This window comes from Botrytis sinoallii (genome assembly GCF_014898435.1).
Source record: "Botrytis sinoallii strain Bc 23 chromosome Unknown BSIN_013, whole genome shotgun sequence".
Classification (NCBI taxonomy): domain Eukaryota; kingdom Fungi; phylum Ascomycota; class Leotiomycetes; order Helotiales; family Sclerotiniaceae; genus Botrytis; species Botrytis sinoallii.
In genome coordinates, this window is record NW_024066040.1 from 876,493 (window position 1) to 896,715 (window position 20,223).

Consider the following 20,223-nt stretch of genomic DNA (forward strand, 5'->3'; position numbering starts at 1 on the left):
TGATTTCAATATAATAACTATTGTATCAAAAGTATTTAGGCAAATGCAAAGGAGACTAGCTCTTTTAGTAATACCTATATAAAGCCTACTATTTCCCTTTATTAGCTAGCTCTTTAAATAGAATACAATATAGACATTTAGGGGCCTACTGATAGTGGGAACCACATCTCCCGTATTCCTGATCTCATTATTGAACCAACAACAACAATACTAATATCATTCATTAAATATTAATTAAATACAAGAGAATTACTAGAAGTGTACTAGCTTTTGAGCTATATGCACTAATTCTAGGTTTTGATATAAATGCTACTATTAAGGATATTATCAATACTATTCTCAAGTTTAAAAAACAGATACCGTTGATATTATATATGGATTCTAAGTCACTATATGACTTATTAACTAAACTCAATACTAGTACGAAAAAGCACCTTCTAATCGACATTATGGCTATACAACAATACTACGAGAATAGGGAAATCGGGGAGATTAAATGGATTGACAGAAAGTCGAATCCTGTGGACGCTATAACTAAAACGGTGTATATCAAGCTTTAAAAGATTTGATTAATATTAATAAAATAGTTATTAAAGTAATATATTAAATGGAAAGAGAATAGTGAAATGGAAGCTAAGGGAATAGAAATAGAATATTGTGTTTAAGATTAAATAATGGGCTTAGGCATATAATTATATTCAATTTAAGAGTTATTAGTGTTGGGATATCAATTATATAATCTAAAGAGGATATCGTATTATACTAATACTAGTACTAGTGCTTATACTTTTATTATATCAAGTACTAGCTTCTTATAATTAATAATGATCAAGATGAATAATACAATCAATCATATTGATAAGACTGAAGTACTTTACACTTTAATCAACACCAAGTTGATACCAACACCATTCCTTCACGCCTCCATTCCTGTTTGCTTCTTAAGTCTATCTGATACCTCCATTATGCCCTCTGCCCTATAGTATCTGATTATAGACCGATATACGCATCCGTCCTTTCGAGCTATATAGATAGTGTCGCTGTTGCTGTTATTATATGCTATGTCTTGTGGCTAGTAGCTGTTTCGTATTATCTTGCTGGATTTCTTTTATACAATAAGGCTGACTATGTTTTGCAGGCTTGTTATTTCAGATCTTTAGTTAGGCAGTTCTTCTATAGTATTTCTAATTTACTAATCAAAGCTTTGCTTGTAAAATTTATTCCTTTAATGTATAGTTTGTAGTTGAAAATAAAGCACTAGAAGTATATTGTATATATATATTGTAGGATTGGCCTTTACCTGAGATCCTTTATCATTATAATATCGATTGAGCATTGTCGAGTGTGGCTTGCTAAAAGCATCCTTTTTATATCGGAGCTTTTCTGTTGCTATACTGCTTTTGTGTATTTGGAAATAAGGTACTAAAAACGTCCTTCCTCCTATTCCATATATACTCCTGTTGGTTTTAGTAGATATTGTTCTAGCCTTTATATACTTCCTATTATTTCTCTTATTATTTATAAATATCCAATCTAGTATATCTACAGATTGTATATATTGTTAGATTGTAAAAACTCTACACACTAGTGCCCCAGAAATGTTCTATCGATTTTCGTTCGTCAAGTTAAGGATATCGGCCCTACTCCCAACACAGGCTTCAGTCAGACTCAGCTATATTATAGAAGCTTCATTATCCGGAAGATGAAGTTAAAACGAAGATAAATGAAGTTAAAATAAAGGGAAGATAAAGGAAAGATAAAGTTAAGATGAACTTAAGATGAAGATAAAAGTATAATTTATTTATTCATTCGATTTAATTTATATAATATATCAAATCATATAACTTTATATCAAATTATATATATACATACACATATAACACATATAAACACATATAAACACATATAAACACATATAAACACATATAAACACATATTATTATTATTATTATTATTATTATTATTAGTAATTTTCAACCGGGCCGTATAGGCGAACCTCCCAGGGGGCATTACGGTTGGGCTAACTGCGGGATAATCTCTAATTTACATGATCCCCCTCTTCTAAGAATAGAGTCTCAATACCCTCAATAGCCTTCCAAACGATAGTTAACACACTTGCGCTTTTATCTCCGATTCTTTGAGCACCTTTGTACATGCTTTCCGATTTTTTATATAATGTTTTAATTAAAAGTTACTTTATTCTGTAAGAATAGTTTTTGTATATATTCTAATGTAGTATAGTATATTGTATATATTGATTTTATTCTTTATAGTCTTACTATATCAATCGCCTTCTATTCTATATTTGTATTCACCTGGATCGATTGATCTATTTCTATTTCCTTTTTCTATTTTTCTAATAATATTCTAGGGTATATGTTCCTGTAGAAGTCTATTATAGTAATAAATTCAGTAAACTTAGCTAGTATATATATTAACTGTTTCAATAGTTATTCTTAAACCATCTAATTATAGAGTAAGTATTTAAGCCTGATATCTAAAGACCAGGTTTTATAGATTGTAAGAACTTTGTGGTAATGTATGATATACTCGGGGAATTTGTATATACTATATAAATAATGGATTATTGTTTCTTATATTTAAATTATCAATAATAGTTTTCGAAATTGCTATATACTAAGCAAATTGTTAATATACAATAGAAAGTAATTTGTAAGAGTTCTAGTTATTAGAATATTTGTTTATATTCCTTAGATTCCATTTCTAATACTATTTGGAGAACATTAGTTTTCTATTTGATCCACCACATCTATACTACCAATTCCATAGCAGTTTTTGCTATAAAATAGATACCACTTACTATAGATTGATTTGTATGTCCTGAGACTGATTTTCTTATTCCTTTATTAATAAGTATATCTATATATTTATTCCCTTTAATCTCTATATGATTTAATAATTATTTGATCTGAATCAAGTGTGTTTGTATTAGTTATAATATTAAGGAAAGTCTACTATAATATAATAAAGACTATGTCTTTTATTCCCTATATTACTAATGTGCTATTGATATATATATAGATTTCCATTTGTTTATACTAATAATATTTCTGATTACTGCTTGAAGGCCTCAATATACCCAAATCGCTTTTATATCGAATATATGAGAATTGTAATGCAATCTACCGTTTCCTTTGTATATTATTATCTATCCTTTATATACAATATATCTATATTCTATTTACCTATTATTCTTATCGGTCTATTTCAATCTATTAGAGAATATAGTGATTTGATTGTATATGCACTTATTTTACCATTTCTGAAACTGCTTTGCCACTATTTCTTTTATAAGGTTTCTAATGAGATCCGTTTGATACCTTAATATATAATAGGATTCTATTAAAGTCATCTCCTTAATTTGAAAAAGGTATTAGCTGATTACCTAGATCTTTGTTCTGACTGGCTGTAATTGGCCTTTCCTATTGCCAAAAGAGTAGATGGCTTTTATCCCTCAATGATAAAAAGGGTGTTTTGAATTAATAATTTGAGCATAAAGGGCTGCTCTCTATTTTATTTATTCTAGTACTATTTTTATTAATAGAAGAATGCTATTCCTTATTATTACTATATTGGGATTGTTCGCTAGACTGAAAGGACTTTTCTGATTACTATTCGAAGAACCTTATTAATAACTAAAATCGCTTTTTCTAATTAAGTATTTACTATTATTGATATCCCATCTCAATACTATTCAATAATTTTGTTTATCCTGTATATTATATCTCTACCCCATAAAATAGAATTGAATATAAGCAAATAATCACTATTTTCTATAAGAATATTGCTAGGGATCTGTTTGTAATCTAAGCTAGCCCTTAAATATAATAAGGCCTAATTTCCGACCTTTAGCTACTTGTATTTCGATATACTATTTGAATATAAACTTACAATCAAATCATATGCCTAGCCATTATAGAGCCAATCCTGATATAATCGGAGAGATAATGCATCACAGTTTATTTCGTATATCGGGTTAATAAAATGCTTATACTATATTATATATAGGCTGTAAAATGGGGCCCCATGGGTCGAGTTTTCGATCTCACGTCCTACCCATCGAGACCCCATGGGTTGAATGGGTAATAGTATAATAGATGTCCTATCTATGGGTTACCCAATGGGTTGTCAAGATTCTAATGGGTTGTTAAGAACTCAATGAGTATCCAAAATACTATGGATAACCCAAGACCCAATGGGTAATCCAAATATTATGGGTAACCAAAGCCTAGGATCTATTAAGTATCAATATAATATATATAAAGAATTCTACTAATATTCTATTATTATTTTCTTCATATTATATTTCGATTATATTTCTATTATAGAGTTGGAAAGTGTTTTATTGTATTTATAATATTCAGTAATTCTTTTAAAAGAAATACATTTATGAATTTGTAGAATATCAAGATAATCAAGTTAATTCTATTAGGCATGAGAATTAGTTAGTATAGTAAATACTTCTAAAAATACTATTATGTATAGTTTGAACTAGAAGTATATTCTTTTGTTGAATTGTAATTCGTTTTGTATAATTGCTATTAAGATTTATTATATGAAATTAAATAATTAGTATAAAACTTAATAGATATTAGAGAGTTAAATTAAATTTATATTCAAACTTTTTAACTAAATATACTTCAATAGTTTTTTGTAGAGCTAAAATGTAGTTGATTGTTAGCGAGTAACTTTTAGAGTCAATTCTGAGTGATTTTTTCGAACAAAATATTGAAGGAAGGAGCTTGCAGATTAAATAACTCGGTGTTTTTTTGATATCTTCTGATTTCATATAATGTAATCGCTAGAAATGGGTTTAGTATATTATTCTCTAATATTTTTTATTAATCAATTTACTATCTGGCTTAAAGCGATAATACTTTTTTAGGAACTTTTTTAGAAACAGGTTTCTTTTGTATATTTTTTGTTGCTTTATTTGGAAGCGATCGATGATTCTGAGTGCTTGGTATTCTATTGAAATTAGTAGATAAATTAATAGAATGAAATCAATTAATATATTTTGATAATATCTTCTGAATAGTGTATTGTTGTTATAATAGTAAAAAAATAAAGTTGAAAAAGAGGTTATTTGTATTATATACTATTTTGTATGGATATCTTAGAACTTAGATTGTTGTTTTGGAAACAAAAAAAACAAAAACTTTGAAATTCATTATTATATTACTATTTTCCAATTCTTATCTTTCTTTAATTTTTCTATTATTCTAATAAATAATATTCTTCGATTTCTTATTACAGAATCCTTTTTTGTAATCAAATACCTTTCATTTTTTTAATTTTTCTATTAATCCAAAATCTTTATAATATCTGGAAAGCGAAAAACATTAGAGAACTTATTGCAAAATCCTAATACAATTAAAGTATATAAGAGGAATAAAACTTTAGAAAATAACCTTATTCATAGAAAAATTGAAAAGGCTAAAGCAAGAAATCAGAGTATTATTACCTATACAAAAAAGAAATTGAAGATAATATAAGAATATATTAATGCTTCCAATAATACTCAATACTAGATATTAATTGATTGTAATATAGAAACTTGGTATAAATGGTATATATATATCTTTATTCAACTAATTTTTCTATTAATTCGATTAATAGAGTAATGAAAGGCAACGATTAGAAAAGTATTGCTATATTTTTAGACTGGGGAGATTATAGTGGGCAATTTATTATTATAAATAATAACAATAGTGTATAGGAGGATATTGAATATAAGAAAGAGTATAATAGAGTATATAAGAGTTTATAAAAAGATAATAAAGTTTTCAATCAAGAATATAATCAGAAAGAAAAGGATAATAAAGAGTTTGAAGAAAGAAAAGTACTTTTGATTTACAATACCCATAATTCTTCAGAGATAAATAATATTATATAATTAATGGAAAGATTAATAGAAACTGATCTTTATTAGAAATACAAGTATTTGCTATTTCAACACTAGCAAAAAACTTGAAGAAGTACTGGAAAGATGTTATTCAAAAAATCCAGGAAATCGGAGGATATTGTAGAGGCCTTTTCTATTTTTAGTTGATGAGAAATCTAAAAAGGATTAAGATAAGAATTTTTCCTTGTATTGATTTTCATATAAATTGATTAATTTGATTAGATACTTTTCTTTTTATTATCAATTATAAAAGAAACAAGACAAGTTAGTAAAAAATATATACAAATTTCAATTGTAAGTTTATATTCTCACTCTTGAATCTTGTTTCAAAATTTAATTAGTTTAGTTTATTTAATAAACTTCGTGATTTGAGAAAGGAATATAAGAAAGCTGTAGAGTATGATATACTATTTCTACTAATTTTTCTATTAATTTTTCGATTAATTTATTAATCCTTATTAGAAAAACTTTAATATGGAAATCACCTGCAATTTTCTTTACAAGTTCCGAGAAAGTATTCTGGAGAATATATATAGTTTATTTTATAAATGATTTTGAAATGGATGATTGGATTGATCTTTCTAATCCTGTATTTTGATAACTAGAGTTTATTAAAAAGATCGATGATATAGGATTTTTTATTCTAGAGGATGATTGAAAGCAATATATTGATGTAAGGAGATTGGTTTATGATAAGAAGATCAATCAGGAATTGTGGGATTTTTAGTAATTGGTTCTACCTGTAAATGTAAATTTATAAGTATTATCTGATACTCAAGCTAATCAAAAGCTTATTGAGAGTTTCTATAATTAAAACTAGTATTTTAGTATAGAATAATCAAATTGAAGTTTTATTATATACTTTTTACTAAGTTTTCTACTAATTTTCTACTTAATACTTTTGTTCTTTATAAGAATAAATTTTATCTTTCAAAATTTATTAGATATTGAAATCTATTTGAATAACTTTGTTATATCTTCCAGTTATCTTTCAAATATTTCTAATTCTGAACTATTCAATCCTTTTCATTCTTTACCTCCTTATAAATTGTTTTTTGAATTATATGGAAAAAGTAAAAGGTTTTTTAAATGGATATAAGAAGTTCATCAGGATTTTATTGAATAATAGAAAACTATTCAATGATTCAATAACCAGATTAATAACTTAACTAATTTAATAAAGAAGATTTATTAAGATTCAACTATTTGTAAATCAATATATTAAACTAAATACAATCAGGCTGCGAATAAGGGAATTGGAGAGCCAATTTTAATATATCGTTAATATAATAAAGAATGAATCATTCTGGGATTAAGAATACTGATATCAATATATTATCTAAATATTTTCAAAGTGATACATATCGAAAAGCAGTTTTTCAAAATGAATATTAAAAAGAATTAAATGAATATTCTGTTGTAAGAATAAATAATAAACGATTAATAGAAATATTAATAAAAAGCTAATTCTTTTTAGATAGATTTATTAAAACAATTTATAGAAGAAGTATTTTATAATTAACTTTTATAAACAATTATTTCTTTATAAGTATTTTTTCGAGTTATTGAGGATAAAAGAATGATAATAGTTTATTTAAATACAAAATCCTGAATTCCCTTTTTCCCTTTGTATATATATTTCGAAAACGATTGATAACCCAAATCGAAAATCTTGAAAAGAATATATTGCTTTCGAAAATAGTGAAAGGAAATAAGGTTGCTTTATTCTTAGATGCTTGGTTTAGTACAAACAGATTATCTTTTCTTGGAATTTTGGTTTATTATATTTCTAAAGATTGGGAATTAATTGAAGAGCTTATTGGATTTGAAAGTTTAATAGATATTTATTCAGGATAAGCTTTAGCTAAAGTTGTAAAAGATATTATTAATAAATTCGATATTATTGATTAGATTATTTCGATTATTATTAATAATGTATTTAATAATTTCAAGATAATAGAAAAAATCAATTAATATTTTGAGAAGGTATTTAATAGAGATTGATTTCTAGATAAATATATTCAGTATATATTTTGTTTAGTATATATATTCAACTTACTTAAAAGTACTTTTTGAATCAATTTGTTTAACTTAATTAATGAAATATTTATTCGAGATTAAAATAATAATATAGAAATAAACAATCTAAAAAGAATTCGTTTACTTAAAAATAATATTATTCTTTTATTCTTATTAGGTAAGTGATTTGATTTTTCTATTAATCTTTTTATTAATCTTTATCTAGATTCGAAATTAGTTATTACTTTTGAATTCTAGTACATAATGATAATTGAGGTTTCTGAAATATTCAATAAGAATTATCAGGAATATTAGATAAGTTAAGAAGGGCCAATTACTCTTTTGATGGATATTTTTTAACTCGATAGGATTCGATTGTTATATATTGATATATGCAATATGTCTTCGAAAATGCAATCAATAAATACTATCAGGATTATTCTAATACAAGAATATTTTCTTTATCAGAAGTAGAATGAAAGTAAATTGGATATCTTATTGATTTTATTCGTCCATTCAATTTCTATACTATATATATAAACAGAATAAAAGAAACTACTTTGTTATATACATTAGGTATTTACCATAATTTATAAGCATCTGGTTGAAAGTCGTTGTCATTTGACTAAAAAAAGACGAAATATTTATTAGATTTGAAAAACTAATAAAGCTATTGATAAAGCAGAGAGAAAATTGGATAAATATTATAATAATATATATAATGATCTTGATAGTATTTACACAATAGGAGCTTTGCTATATCCAGTTTTAAAAATAATTATTTTTCAATTCAAATTCTTATTAATTGAATTATCAAAAATCGAGATTGGTAAGCTGAATTTGAAGTACAATTTTTGTCGATTTTGGAAACCGAATATTAACAATATATATCATCTAGAATTACTGAATTTCAAGCTTTACAAGATTCAAATAAGAATAATCTAGTAATTGTTTTGGAACAATCTTGTTGGGATACTTCTGAATAATACAGATTTCAAGAAATTGCTATAAATGAAGTAGATTCTTGATTATACTTTTGTAAGTCTTTCTATTAATCTTTCTATTAATCATATCTCTAATATCTATTAGCCTCTTCTGATATAGCTATTTTCTTTTATTAAAAAGCAAAAGAATATAATTATTCAGGTTTAACTAGAATAGCTAGGGATTTCCTCTATATTCCAATAGTAGGAATTAGTATAAAACGAATATTCAATTATGCTAGGGATTTATATTCATATCAACATAAATAACTTACTTCAAAAACTATTCGTAATAATATTTTCCTTTTTCATTATTAACAGAAATCACAAAAGGAAATTCCAAATAGAAATAGAAACTATTATATATTCCGGGATATTATACAAATTACTAAAGAATCTATAGCTTTAACTAAAAAGAAAATCGAAGCCGAAATTGCGAATTTACAAGATAAGATTGATTTTAAGATTAAATAATTTAATAATTGAAATCAAAAGAATTATATTAATAATAAAGAATCAGATATGAATGCTATATATACAGTACAAAAGGAGTTTCGAAAATATTGTTAATTATAAAGAAATATATTATTAATCAGGATATTATAATATCTTTTTCAAAATGATTATGAAGTTGAGCAAGATATATTAAATCAAATAAATAAAAGATTGGAAAACGAAGATCCAGCAATTTATAACGATTTATAGATTACTGCAAAAAATCAAGCTACACAACCCGATTTACCAAGCTATAATTCGAAAAGGCAACAAATTGAAGATAATAAGATTATAATTGATAGATTTAATAGAGAAAGAAGTCAAAAAAGGTTTTATAATATATTTAATAGATATAGATAGTTATCCGAATTGAGAATTGAAGAATATTCTATTAATCTTTTTATTAATTTTGAATAATATACTTTATAATCCTAATTACTATTTATTATTTATTAAATTATTTATTACTCATTAAATTATTTATTATCTATTAGATTACCCATAGTATTTTGGATTACCCATAGTATTTTGGGTTATCTATAGTATTTTGGGTTACTTATGGTATTTTGGGTTACCCATGGTATTTTGGGTTACCCATAATATTTTGGGTTATCCATAAGTAATGGGATAGGTTTTAGAAATCCTATTTATCTATTGGATATCTAATAAAATGTATTACCCACCCATTGGGATTATTACCCAATGGGTGGGGTCCTACCCACTGGGTTTTCTACGCAGACTAATTATATAGATCATCTCCATTTTTTTGAATATAAAGATTATTTTGTTTTTAGTTTCTTAGTGGAATATGTTTTTTATATTTCTTGTTAGTATTACAATATTTTATTGAATACTTGCTAATAATTAATATAAACAGATGTTATCTGTATACCCAAATCAGAGTTTAGAGTCTTACTAGAATAACTCTGTAAGATAAAGTATATATAGGACTAGCAAGAGGGGTAAGCCTTGTAAAATATTATATTTCATTATACTATAACTAATTATTGCTTTATTAAGTCTAACCCTAAATTACCTTTAGATTAAAAAGAAGTCGATTAGAACAATCAGGTTTTGTGAGAACCCCTATCCCCTTATTTGTCTTAGAAGTCTGTTTTTAAATAGAACATCGAATACTCCTTGTATATCCAGTATAACTATTATAATCTTATAGTTTTTGTTGAACACTACTTTGTATTATAAACAAATAACGCTATTAAGTCCATAGCCAATCGTTTCGGAAGGGTACCGCAGTATTATAGGCTGAGTATTTCTTGTGTTAGGGCTATTCACGCTAGACGTCTTGCTATGATCCTTATATAAACACATATAAATACATATAAACACATAAATATAGATATAGATATCTAATTCATTTAATTCATTTAATTCATCACCCCTCCCCTCATCTATCCTTCCTCATCTATCCTCCCTCATCTATCCTCCCTCATCTATCCTCCCTCATCTATCAATCGATACAATTAACATCCCATCCCCATCCATGCCCATCCCATACCCATCCAGTCATAACATATCCATATCCATAACCCTTGAGAAAGAAGCTCTCATTCCTTTCCCTTCCATTGGGATTAAGAAAGTTTTCTCTTCGCGTAAGTGGAAAAGAGGGAAAGTGATAAAGTGGAAAAGTGGATGAAAAACAAAGGAAGATGGAAATGAAAAAGAAAAGGATTTCTTCCTTAAATTCAACTCTGATGGTTCGTTCTTTCTTTTGTGAGAGAGAGTGTGTGTGAGAGAGAGAGTGTGTGAGAGAGAGTGTGTGTGAGAGAGAGTGTGTGTGAGAGAGAGAGGAACAGAGAGGAACAAGAAAAGAGATGATGAAGAAGAAGAAGAAGAGATGAGATGAGATGTACTCAATCAACTTATTAATTGACTGACAAGTCAAAAACTAGCTTTGATTTTATTTAATCGAATGGATATTACATTTCTCCGAGGTTGGATGAGATGGGTAAAAGGACGATGAGAAAGAAGAAAGTTTAGAAATGAAGTATGTTTGTCTTTTTGTTTGGCTATCCGTTTGGCTATCCACCCATCCACCCATCCATCAATTCTCAATCTCCCCTACCCATCTCCAGCCACCAGCTGCACAAGAACCAGAAATAATCTCCCAAAGCAAAATCAATGAAAGCCCGCGCGTTGAATTAGTCTCGAAGCGAAAAGGTATAAGACGCCACCGAAAAAAAAAAGTCATCTAAACATTATCGGAACGCGAAATGGGTTCATGAGTATTCAATTCATGACCACCACCCAACTTCTCCTCATGACCTTCAGGAACCACATCTGCGAGTGTTTCATCGGTGCCTTGTAAATCTTCTTCAACGGTAACGGTATCCTTGATTCTCAAAAAGATAACAGGAGCAGCGATGACGCAAGACACGGAGAGGATAACCCAATTGCTGATGAATTCATCGTGGTAGGAAAGTTTCTTAGCATCCAATGCCCACATGACGGCACCACCAGCTGATTGAATACCCTTGTAAAAACCGACATAGTTGGCAGATTTACGACCAGAGTTAGAGAGGGCACCCATGAACCAGTAAACTGATCCTTGCCATGCGGAGTCGAAGAATCCATAAAAGATGTAGAGGAACATAGGACCAATGTATTTTTTGCCTCCATCAGTCCAGTCGACTGGAATATAGTCTCCGGTAGCTGAGTTGGTGCTCTCACGGGTATAGGTTTTTTCGAAAGCATATCCACCACCCCAAGTAATCATGGTGATGGAGAAAAGGAGAGCGAGAGCGGACTTGGCACGAACCGAACGACGGAAGTTACCAGCATCGAGACCGAAACCGAAGATGATGGCACCGAAAATTTGTGCAGTCCAGTATAAAACGTTGTTGAGAGCACGAGTACGGGTATTGAAAACCGCGGCGTTGATTCCATTTTGTTGATAAGTGTAAAACCAATTGGAAGCCCAGAACATGGGGAAGAGGAGGATGATGAATGGTTCTTGAACAATGGTGTCATAAAGACCGATGAATTCGGATTTCCAGGATGGATGCTTCATGAGAACAACTTTGGTACCATCAGGTCGAACGATATCATCGGCGTTACATAAAAAGAGAGCTAGAACAGCACCGGCGAACATGAGAATGATGAATGCGATGTAAGTTCCATCGGTGACAGTACTGTTGGTCTTGACATTGATATTTTGACCAAGTGGGATCTAAAAGAATGTTAGTATGTGATCTTCTGAGGTTTATTAGAAGTGCCTCAAGTGAGGTCTTCCCCCCGCCCTGAAACTTCAAATAAGAAGAAACAGAAAAGTCGGGGAAAGCAATCAAGTTATAGATAAACTCGATTGCATATAAGGTGAACGAAAAGTATATCGAAACTTACCAAAGCACCAAGAACAGCACCAAAGTTAAACACTGCCCAGAAAACACCAAAGTATTTTCCTTTGTCACCTTCATATGGATAAGAAACCATGATGGTTCCTTGCGCAGTCCACAATAGACCAGCACAAACACCAAGAAGTGCACCGGCAAAGATGTTGAAGCCACCCACATTTGCGTGAACCGAGGCGAGGAGAGAAATTGCATAAATACAATATCCAATACCACCAAAGGCCAAACAAGTCTTGATACCCAATTTGTTGACGAAAGTTCCACCGAAGAAAGCGAAGACTGCAAAGGTGGAGTAGAGAGCGGTGTTCTAGAAAATCTCATGTTAGTAAGAAATTCGTGACTTTGGAACGTCTTGATTTTATATGGGGAAATTCCATCATCATGAATGTCAAGAGAGACAATCAAATTCGAGGAAGCATCAAAGCAAAAGAATAAATAACTCACCATATGATCTGCAAGAGTAGGATCTGCTTTTCCACCACCACCAAGACCACCGAGCGCATTAAACATACCAGGACAGAGGAAGCAGACGAATGCAACCATGGTAAGTTGAACTCGAGGAGATGCATACCAAAAGGTCATGCCAAGGAATCGACGTTGCTTATACTTCCATCCTTGCTGATCGACGGCGGTAGTAGGAGTATTGGTGCGGAAATCGACATTATCTTGAACTGAGGCAACCTCTGGGGAATGCGCATGCGCAGCTTCTTTCTCCATATTGAATGGACGAATGGAGAATTATTGTTTGGGGATATCAGGTATGATTGATGTTATTGAGAAAGAGTGTAACGTAAGTTGAGGGATCGATGTTGAAGGAAAAGACGGTGGATGGGCGAAAAAGTTGTTTGTTGTGGGAGAGATTTGAGAAGTTGTGGGAAGAAACTCTTATGCAAATTACTTGCTGCGGTAGAGATTTTTTTCCCAGCCGTCGTGAAGAAAAGATTCACTCTTAGTGCGTCTTCCAATCCTCGATACGTACGATCCAATCACCTTGTTGACCTGTACACAAATAAAAGTGATACAAAAGGTATCAAGCCGTTCCCAAGCGTCAAGCCGTTTTTCCGATGAGATTGGCAACAAATCTACGGTGAATATTATGATTTGCCTTGTCTCGTCTTTCACAGCCTGGGAAAGTGAATCGGAATGAGAATATATATTCAGGTCGGTGAATAAAGTGAGGTCTAAATGAAGTGACGTTGAGGCGAAGTGAAGTGAGGTGAGGTGAGGTAAGGCGAGGTAAGGCGAGGTCAAAGTGATATTATACTTCTCAACCTACGAAGCACTAGCAACAACTACATCGTATATCAACCACGATGCAGTTCTTAAACTACTTATATATGCAGCATCTTCATTCGTAACCCCTACCTGTCCCTGCACTGTGCATCCACAGTTATATTCCCCCATGTTTTTCGAGATTCGATGTTGGAATCAATCACCCACCAAGCGGTTCTGGATTTAGTCATAAGTTTGATGTAGGATGAATGTGTGAGGATGTGATGATCATTGATACGTTATCTATCTTTGCCCGCCAATTCTTTTTTTTTTCTTTCCTCTCCTCTCTAAAAGGAGTAATCTCATGCACGACTTATCAAAGCCCCGGCGGTTTAATTGGAGCTTGGGCTGGTCTGGTCAGTGAGAAATGATTCAAATTAGTAACTTTCTCCGCACGATAATTGACATGGGGAAGGGAAGGGAAGCGATTTGACTGGTGAGAAATGTAAGTGTAGGGAAGTGTGTAGGGGAGTGAAGACTGGATGGAGTGAAGGCTGGATGAAGTAAGAGACGTACAAAAGAATCTTGAATCATGGGATTTGTTGAATGGAATGAATGGATTGTATGGATTGATAGGATTAGAATGATTGATTCCTGAGTAATTAAGCTTACAATCTACACCACTTGATCCAAATCTGGAGAATACTTTCTTCATTTGGGATTCTACAGGAAGTTCCAAGTCCCCAGTCCCAGGTCTACGATCCACAGACCAATATCCCATATCCAACCTCCAACATCAAATATCCAATATACAACATCCCATATCCAACATCCAAAATTGTGAGAACAACAGTAACAACTCCCATCAACCATACAGACCAAAATGCGGGGCAAGGGTTCCAGTGGATCCATGGGACTTGACCTTTGAATTGATTCTTGGCTGCATGAAAAAATCTCTGGGTTTAACCCTCAACGGATGGTTGCATGGCATACTACATTGAATGGGGGTTGGAGAGTTCATCTTACCACCCATTTGAAGATGCTGATCATTCTATGTAACGTATGATATTAATATTGAGAGGGAGGAAGGAAGGAAGGAAGAAGAAGGAGAAGAAAAAGAAGAAGGAGAAGAAAAAGAAGAAGGAGAAGAAAAAGAAGAAGAACCGGTAGTATGCCTTTCCACTCTTTGTAATGGATTGGATGGGATGGGATGGGATGGAATACTTGGGATGAGTTTCAGATAGGACCAGATGTTCATTTGATCTTTGATATCGTATCAGGATTGGTATCAGTCGTGACATCAATATCAATATCGATATCAGTATCTCTCGAGTATCAACACCCACACCGTAAGGAAACAAAATAGTGGAGAATGTAGTAATCCATATCACGATACCAAACCCAACTGATTGGAAATAAATCGAGTGTGGTATCACCTATCTAGTATCTAGTATCTATAAATCCAGATAGATCAACTAATAGAAACGTCTCATCATCGTCCCTCTACCAAAAACCAACGAATTGAACTGATGTATGGATGTATCTTAGCAATCTAGAATTCACGAGATAGATATTAATAAAATACACCATGTCTCATCCATTTATCATTTTATCGGTCTATCAGTCTATCGTCTACGATATCGTCTCATCGTTTATCCCTTCATCACCGCTCCATCCAATCCCATCCCCACACCTACTACCCATCACACCGTGGATTCTCGCCCGAATGCCTGGTACCACATCACATATCACAATCCATCCGGCCCTATTTGCAACTTTCCCCTGGTGTGCTGGTGATGGTGGTGGTGGTTGTTGCAGCCGATGAATTATTTCCCTCCGTCCCTACTCACCTCATGATTGCCATCTGGCAATTCTGTATCTATCCGAAGAATGATCAGAATATTTTTCTCGCTCTGCAGTGACGGTCCATTTGCTTCGTTCGTATAAGAATGAAGTTTTGTGGACTAGGTATGAATTGAATGGTCTACAAATCCTTGACGTGTTGGTTGTTGGATATCGATCTAATAGAATAGACACTGGATACTAGATACTATAATACACTTAGTCCGCGCCAGAACTCAATTCAAGCATTTCATTTGGCCTGCTCGGTATTTCATGTTCTCTTTTGCGAGACTTGCCGTACTCCGTCGCATCCTCGGAATTGGCTGGCTTTCCTTCCATGGGTGATCGAATACCTAGTACGTACTTAGGTAGGTATAGCTAAATTTATAATATCCCATGGGGTACGAGGCCATGCTTCCTTTATAGGAAATGAACAGAAGGGACTCGTATCTAAAGTTCTGACTGCAGCCCCAAGGGCCAAAACACGGAAGGTCCACCGGTTCTCACCACTCTCCCGAACTTTTCATCCTTCCTTTCAACCACTGGTGAATCCAACCCAATCAACGCAAGAGAAATATTCATATATCCATCCCGAGAAATCATAAGTAGGCATGAGTAACAAGCATCGCCATCAGAACGAGCACGAGACAAAAACAAGGATCCCTAATCGCACAGGAAGCGAGGACTGTAAATCTGCGATCCATTGGTTCTATGCTCATCATCGTGTCTCACCCCTCCAAACTTGAGTCCATGCCAAATATTACATGTCCAATTCATTGCGATTCAACGTCCCACGTACGAGCCATATTCATGATGGATTGATGATCCCGTCTATCATTATGTATGTATATATGTATATGTGTGTAGGTATGTATTCTCTCTCCATAAATGATAAGGCTCGACGCTTGAGTCATGGGAAATTTCAATTTCATGGTAATATGGTGGTAGAATCAATTCAAAATTTCAATTCAAAATTTCAATTCAAAATTTCAAATACCTACCTACCTACCTAGGGAATTATAATTCATCCGATTTGCTATCCACTATCTTTGTACACGAGTAAATAATCCATTCTATCATTCTATCATTCTATCTATCAATCATTCAATCAATCAATCCATCATCAATCAATCCATCCCTCCCTTCCTCCCCATCCTCCCCTTCCCCATCCTCACCCTCACCTCCCAAGACAAGATCCCCAATGTTACAATCAACAAGTGGATCCCTCTCCATACATAAAACCTCACGTTCCCATCCCAAAAGCGATGTTACACTCACCCACCCCATCCAATCCAACCTCATCCTATCCTATCCCATCCCATCCTATCCTCCCAAATTCCAATTCCAATTCCAATTCTAATGAATCATATTTACGATTATCGATAATGGGAATACATACCTACCAGGTAGTATAATGGTTAGTTTCTATAGTATGTACTTCGTTTGTATGTGGGTAGTGATAGTTCACCGCCGTCTCTCCCTTTCATATCATATCATATCATATCATTTCCTATCCTGTCCTTGTAAGGAGTACTGGTAAGAGTATTTGCCTTACAACACTTATTTATGTGCGTGTGTATGAATCAATGGATAGGTAAGATCTTACCTATCCAATACAAATTCCCAATCCCAAATTCACACACCCAGAACAGGACAGGACAAGACAAGATCAAAAAACAAAAGCCCTCGGATATGAATCACATGAGATGAATATGAATACCATACCTAGGTATGAATGATGGATGGTTGGGAGATGGGAGATGGGAGATGGGATTGATTGGGAGATGTCGTATCGTATTGTGAGGTCACTACCCGACACCATTTATTTTCTCGATTCTCCGATTTCTCAATATCTACCTATCTAGTATATTCTACTACATAGCTTCCTTATTTCCGTGCATTTCAATTCATTCATTCATTCCATTCATTGCATATCGCAATTACTATACTATACTTACAGTACACACAGTACAACTACACACAGTACAACTACACACAGTACAACTACACACAGTACAACTACACACAGTACATACTCACAATACAATACACACAGAACAGACATCTCCACACAAAACACATATATAACCTATTATAAACTCCTCACCCACCCTCCAATCCCCATATCCACAAGGTTAACTTAAAGTATCTACCTGCCTACCTAGTATCATTACTCCATCCATAAACTTCTCCAGAGCCTCCTCACAATCCATCTCTCTCGATGACTTGACCACCAACTTTCCACGATATACTACTTACTACAGTACCTAATACATAGATAGGTAGATAAATGCAACACACGAACCATGAATCATTTTGCACCCAGAGTCGCGGAGGTCTTTCCTGGTGTTGATTTTTTGTCGACGAGGTGGATGAGGATGAGGATGAGGTATGAGGTATGATGTTCATGATGGTTGGTTTGTGTTGTGTTGTGTTGTGTTATGTTATATTACATCATGTATCCTAGTATAGTTACATCGGGTTACTTACTTACTTACCGTATCGTATCGTGTCGTATGGCTTGCTTGGTGGATCGAGAGGTTGCAACTTGCCATGCCATGTGTGATATGGGGTAGCTGATGAAGCTTGTCTGGGTAAATTGTCTTGGTAAATTGAGGCTTGAGGCTTGAGACTGGGCTTGGATGGTTTTCGATGGTTTCTTGGAGCGGAGTGTGTGAGTGTGTGATGTTTGTTGTGGTATGTATGTATGTATGTAAGTGGATGAGGATGGGATGGGTTGTTGAGTTTTATGATGATGATGTTTTAGATTTAGATCTATATTTATATTTAGATTCTAAACTTCTTTTCATACCTATCTGTCTGTCTATCTGTCTGTCTGTCGAGCATTCAGTACCTCATCTAACTGAACATTTTCCAAGGTTTCCGAAACGGTAGATATCGATACAGTATCGAGATTCCTTTCATTATACTATTATATCTATATTCTTCTGCATCATGTCATTACAATTTTCATACCATGTCCTCACTCTTCCTCTCTTTTGCGTTCGCATAGTTGCTTACATTATTCTCTCTTCTCTTATATGTAATACAATACAATACAATTCAATGTAGCAATCTTTTCTATTTGTGATCTGATTCATGGAATGATGGAGATGCAAGTGTGTTTATATTTATATTTATATTTATATCTACATCATGCGAGAGAAAAGCTGGAGTGGGAAGTTACGAGCTGGTAGGGAGTATAGCTCTTGGTTTCTCAGTGAGTTTGATGGAACGCGGAATTTGTGAAGGGGAAAAGGAATGGGGTGGGTTTTGGTATATGGTTGATGGGTGATGGGTGGATTGTAGATTTGGAATCTTATATCAATTTGAGAAAATGTCTGGATTATCGGAGGATGGATGGTTGCGGGGAGAGGATTGTATGAGTTGTATAGGATTTCTAAGATGGGGGAAAGGGGGAGGAGAGGAGAGGAGAGGGAAGTCTGATTAACTTGTGGTAATGAGGATGGAGTTGAGGTCTTGATTTTGCTTGATTTGATTTGGTTTGAGTTGAGTTGAGCTAGGCAGACAGCGAGATAAGTGATTGATATTGAATTCTCTTGTCTGAGTAGCTGCGCATCGGTTGTGGATGGAGGGGAGGAGATTTCTGTGACCTCTTTCTTTTTGTGATATTTCTGTTTCTGTTAGGCATGCAGATATCGGATTTGGAATGGAAAGTTGTTACTATTCGGAAATATTTAGAGTAGGTGATTTTTTTTATTTTTGGGGGGAATGGATTATGGGTCTGATAGGTGGGTGATGAGAATATCGAAGATGTTGAGGTTAAAGAGGTTAGATTGGTATGGTATGATGGAAGACAAGGCGGGGTGCTGGGGGTAATGTATAGTTGATCATATGGTTATAGTAAGATTACAAAACGAGTCCTCAGAATTTTCTCAAAAGGAGTTGGAAATTAAACTGCCCGGGCCTGGATAGTTTGGGATGAAACATCTTTCTCGGTCATCTAGTGGCATATCACAATCTAGCCGGCGTTTCTACGCTGTTCTAGACAAGCAGCACATTAGATGGCATTGGGGGTGAATACGATCGCTGATTCTTCACGAAGATCTCGCTATGGTGACGCGAGAGGACATGCGAGTTTGAAGAATTGAACGGGATGGGAATGTCTTCTGAGTGGTAATTGTTGGTTTGAGAAGGATACGAATGATGTAGAAGCTAAAATGTAGGCTCTGGTTGTTAATGTGTATTCCGTTTAATGAGCTAGTTAATTACGAATGGAATGGCCCTTATATAAGGGCTAGCCTTCGCTTTTGCTGAAGTGTGACTATAAAGGCTTGGAAATTGAGTCTATGTTCATATAGTAATTCATATGAGCGTCCTGATATCCTTTGTGTTGGCGTTTGGGGGAAGTTGTGAG

The 20,223-nt window shown here is 32.8% G+C and overlaps 1 protein-coding gene across 1 annotated transcript; it reads right to left on the minus strand.

The window, feature by feature from the left end:
- Positions 1-11,632: 11,632 nt before the first annotated feature.
- EAF02_007652 (uncharacterized protein) lies at positions 11,633-13,508 on the minus strand (the record flags this gene model as incomplete). The annotated part of the gene is made up of 3 exons (XM_038903700.1): positions 11,633-12,610; positions 12,784-13,098; positions 13,236-13,508. 3 exons carry the CDS (start codon positions 13,506-13,508, stop codon positions 11,633-11,635), a joined length of 1,566 nt encoding a protein of 521 aa, XP_038756514.1.
- Positions 13,509-20,223: the final 6,715 nt, after the last annotated feature.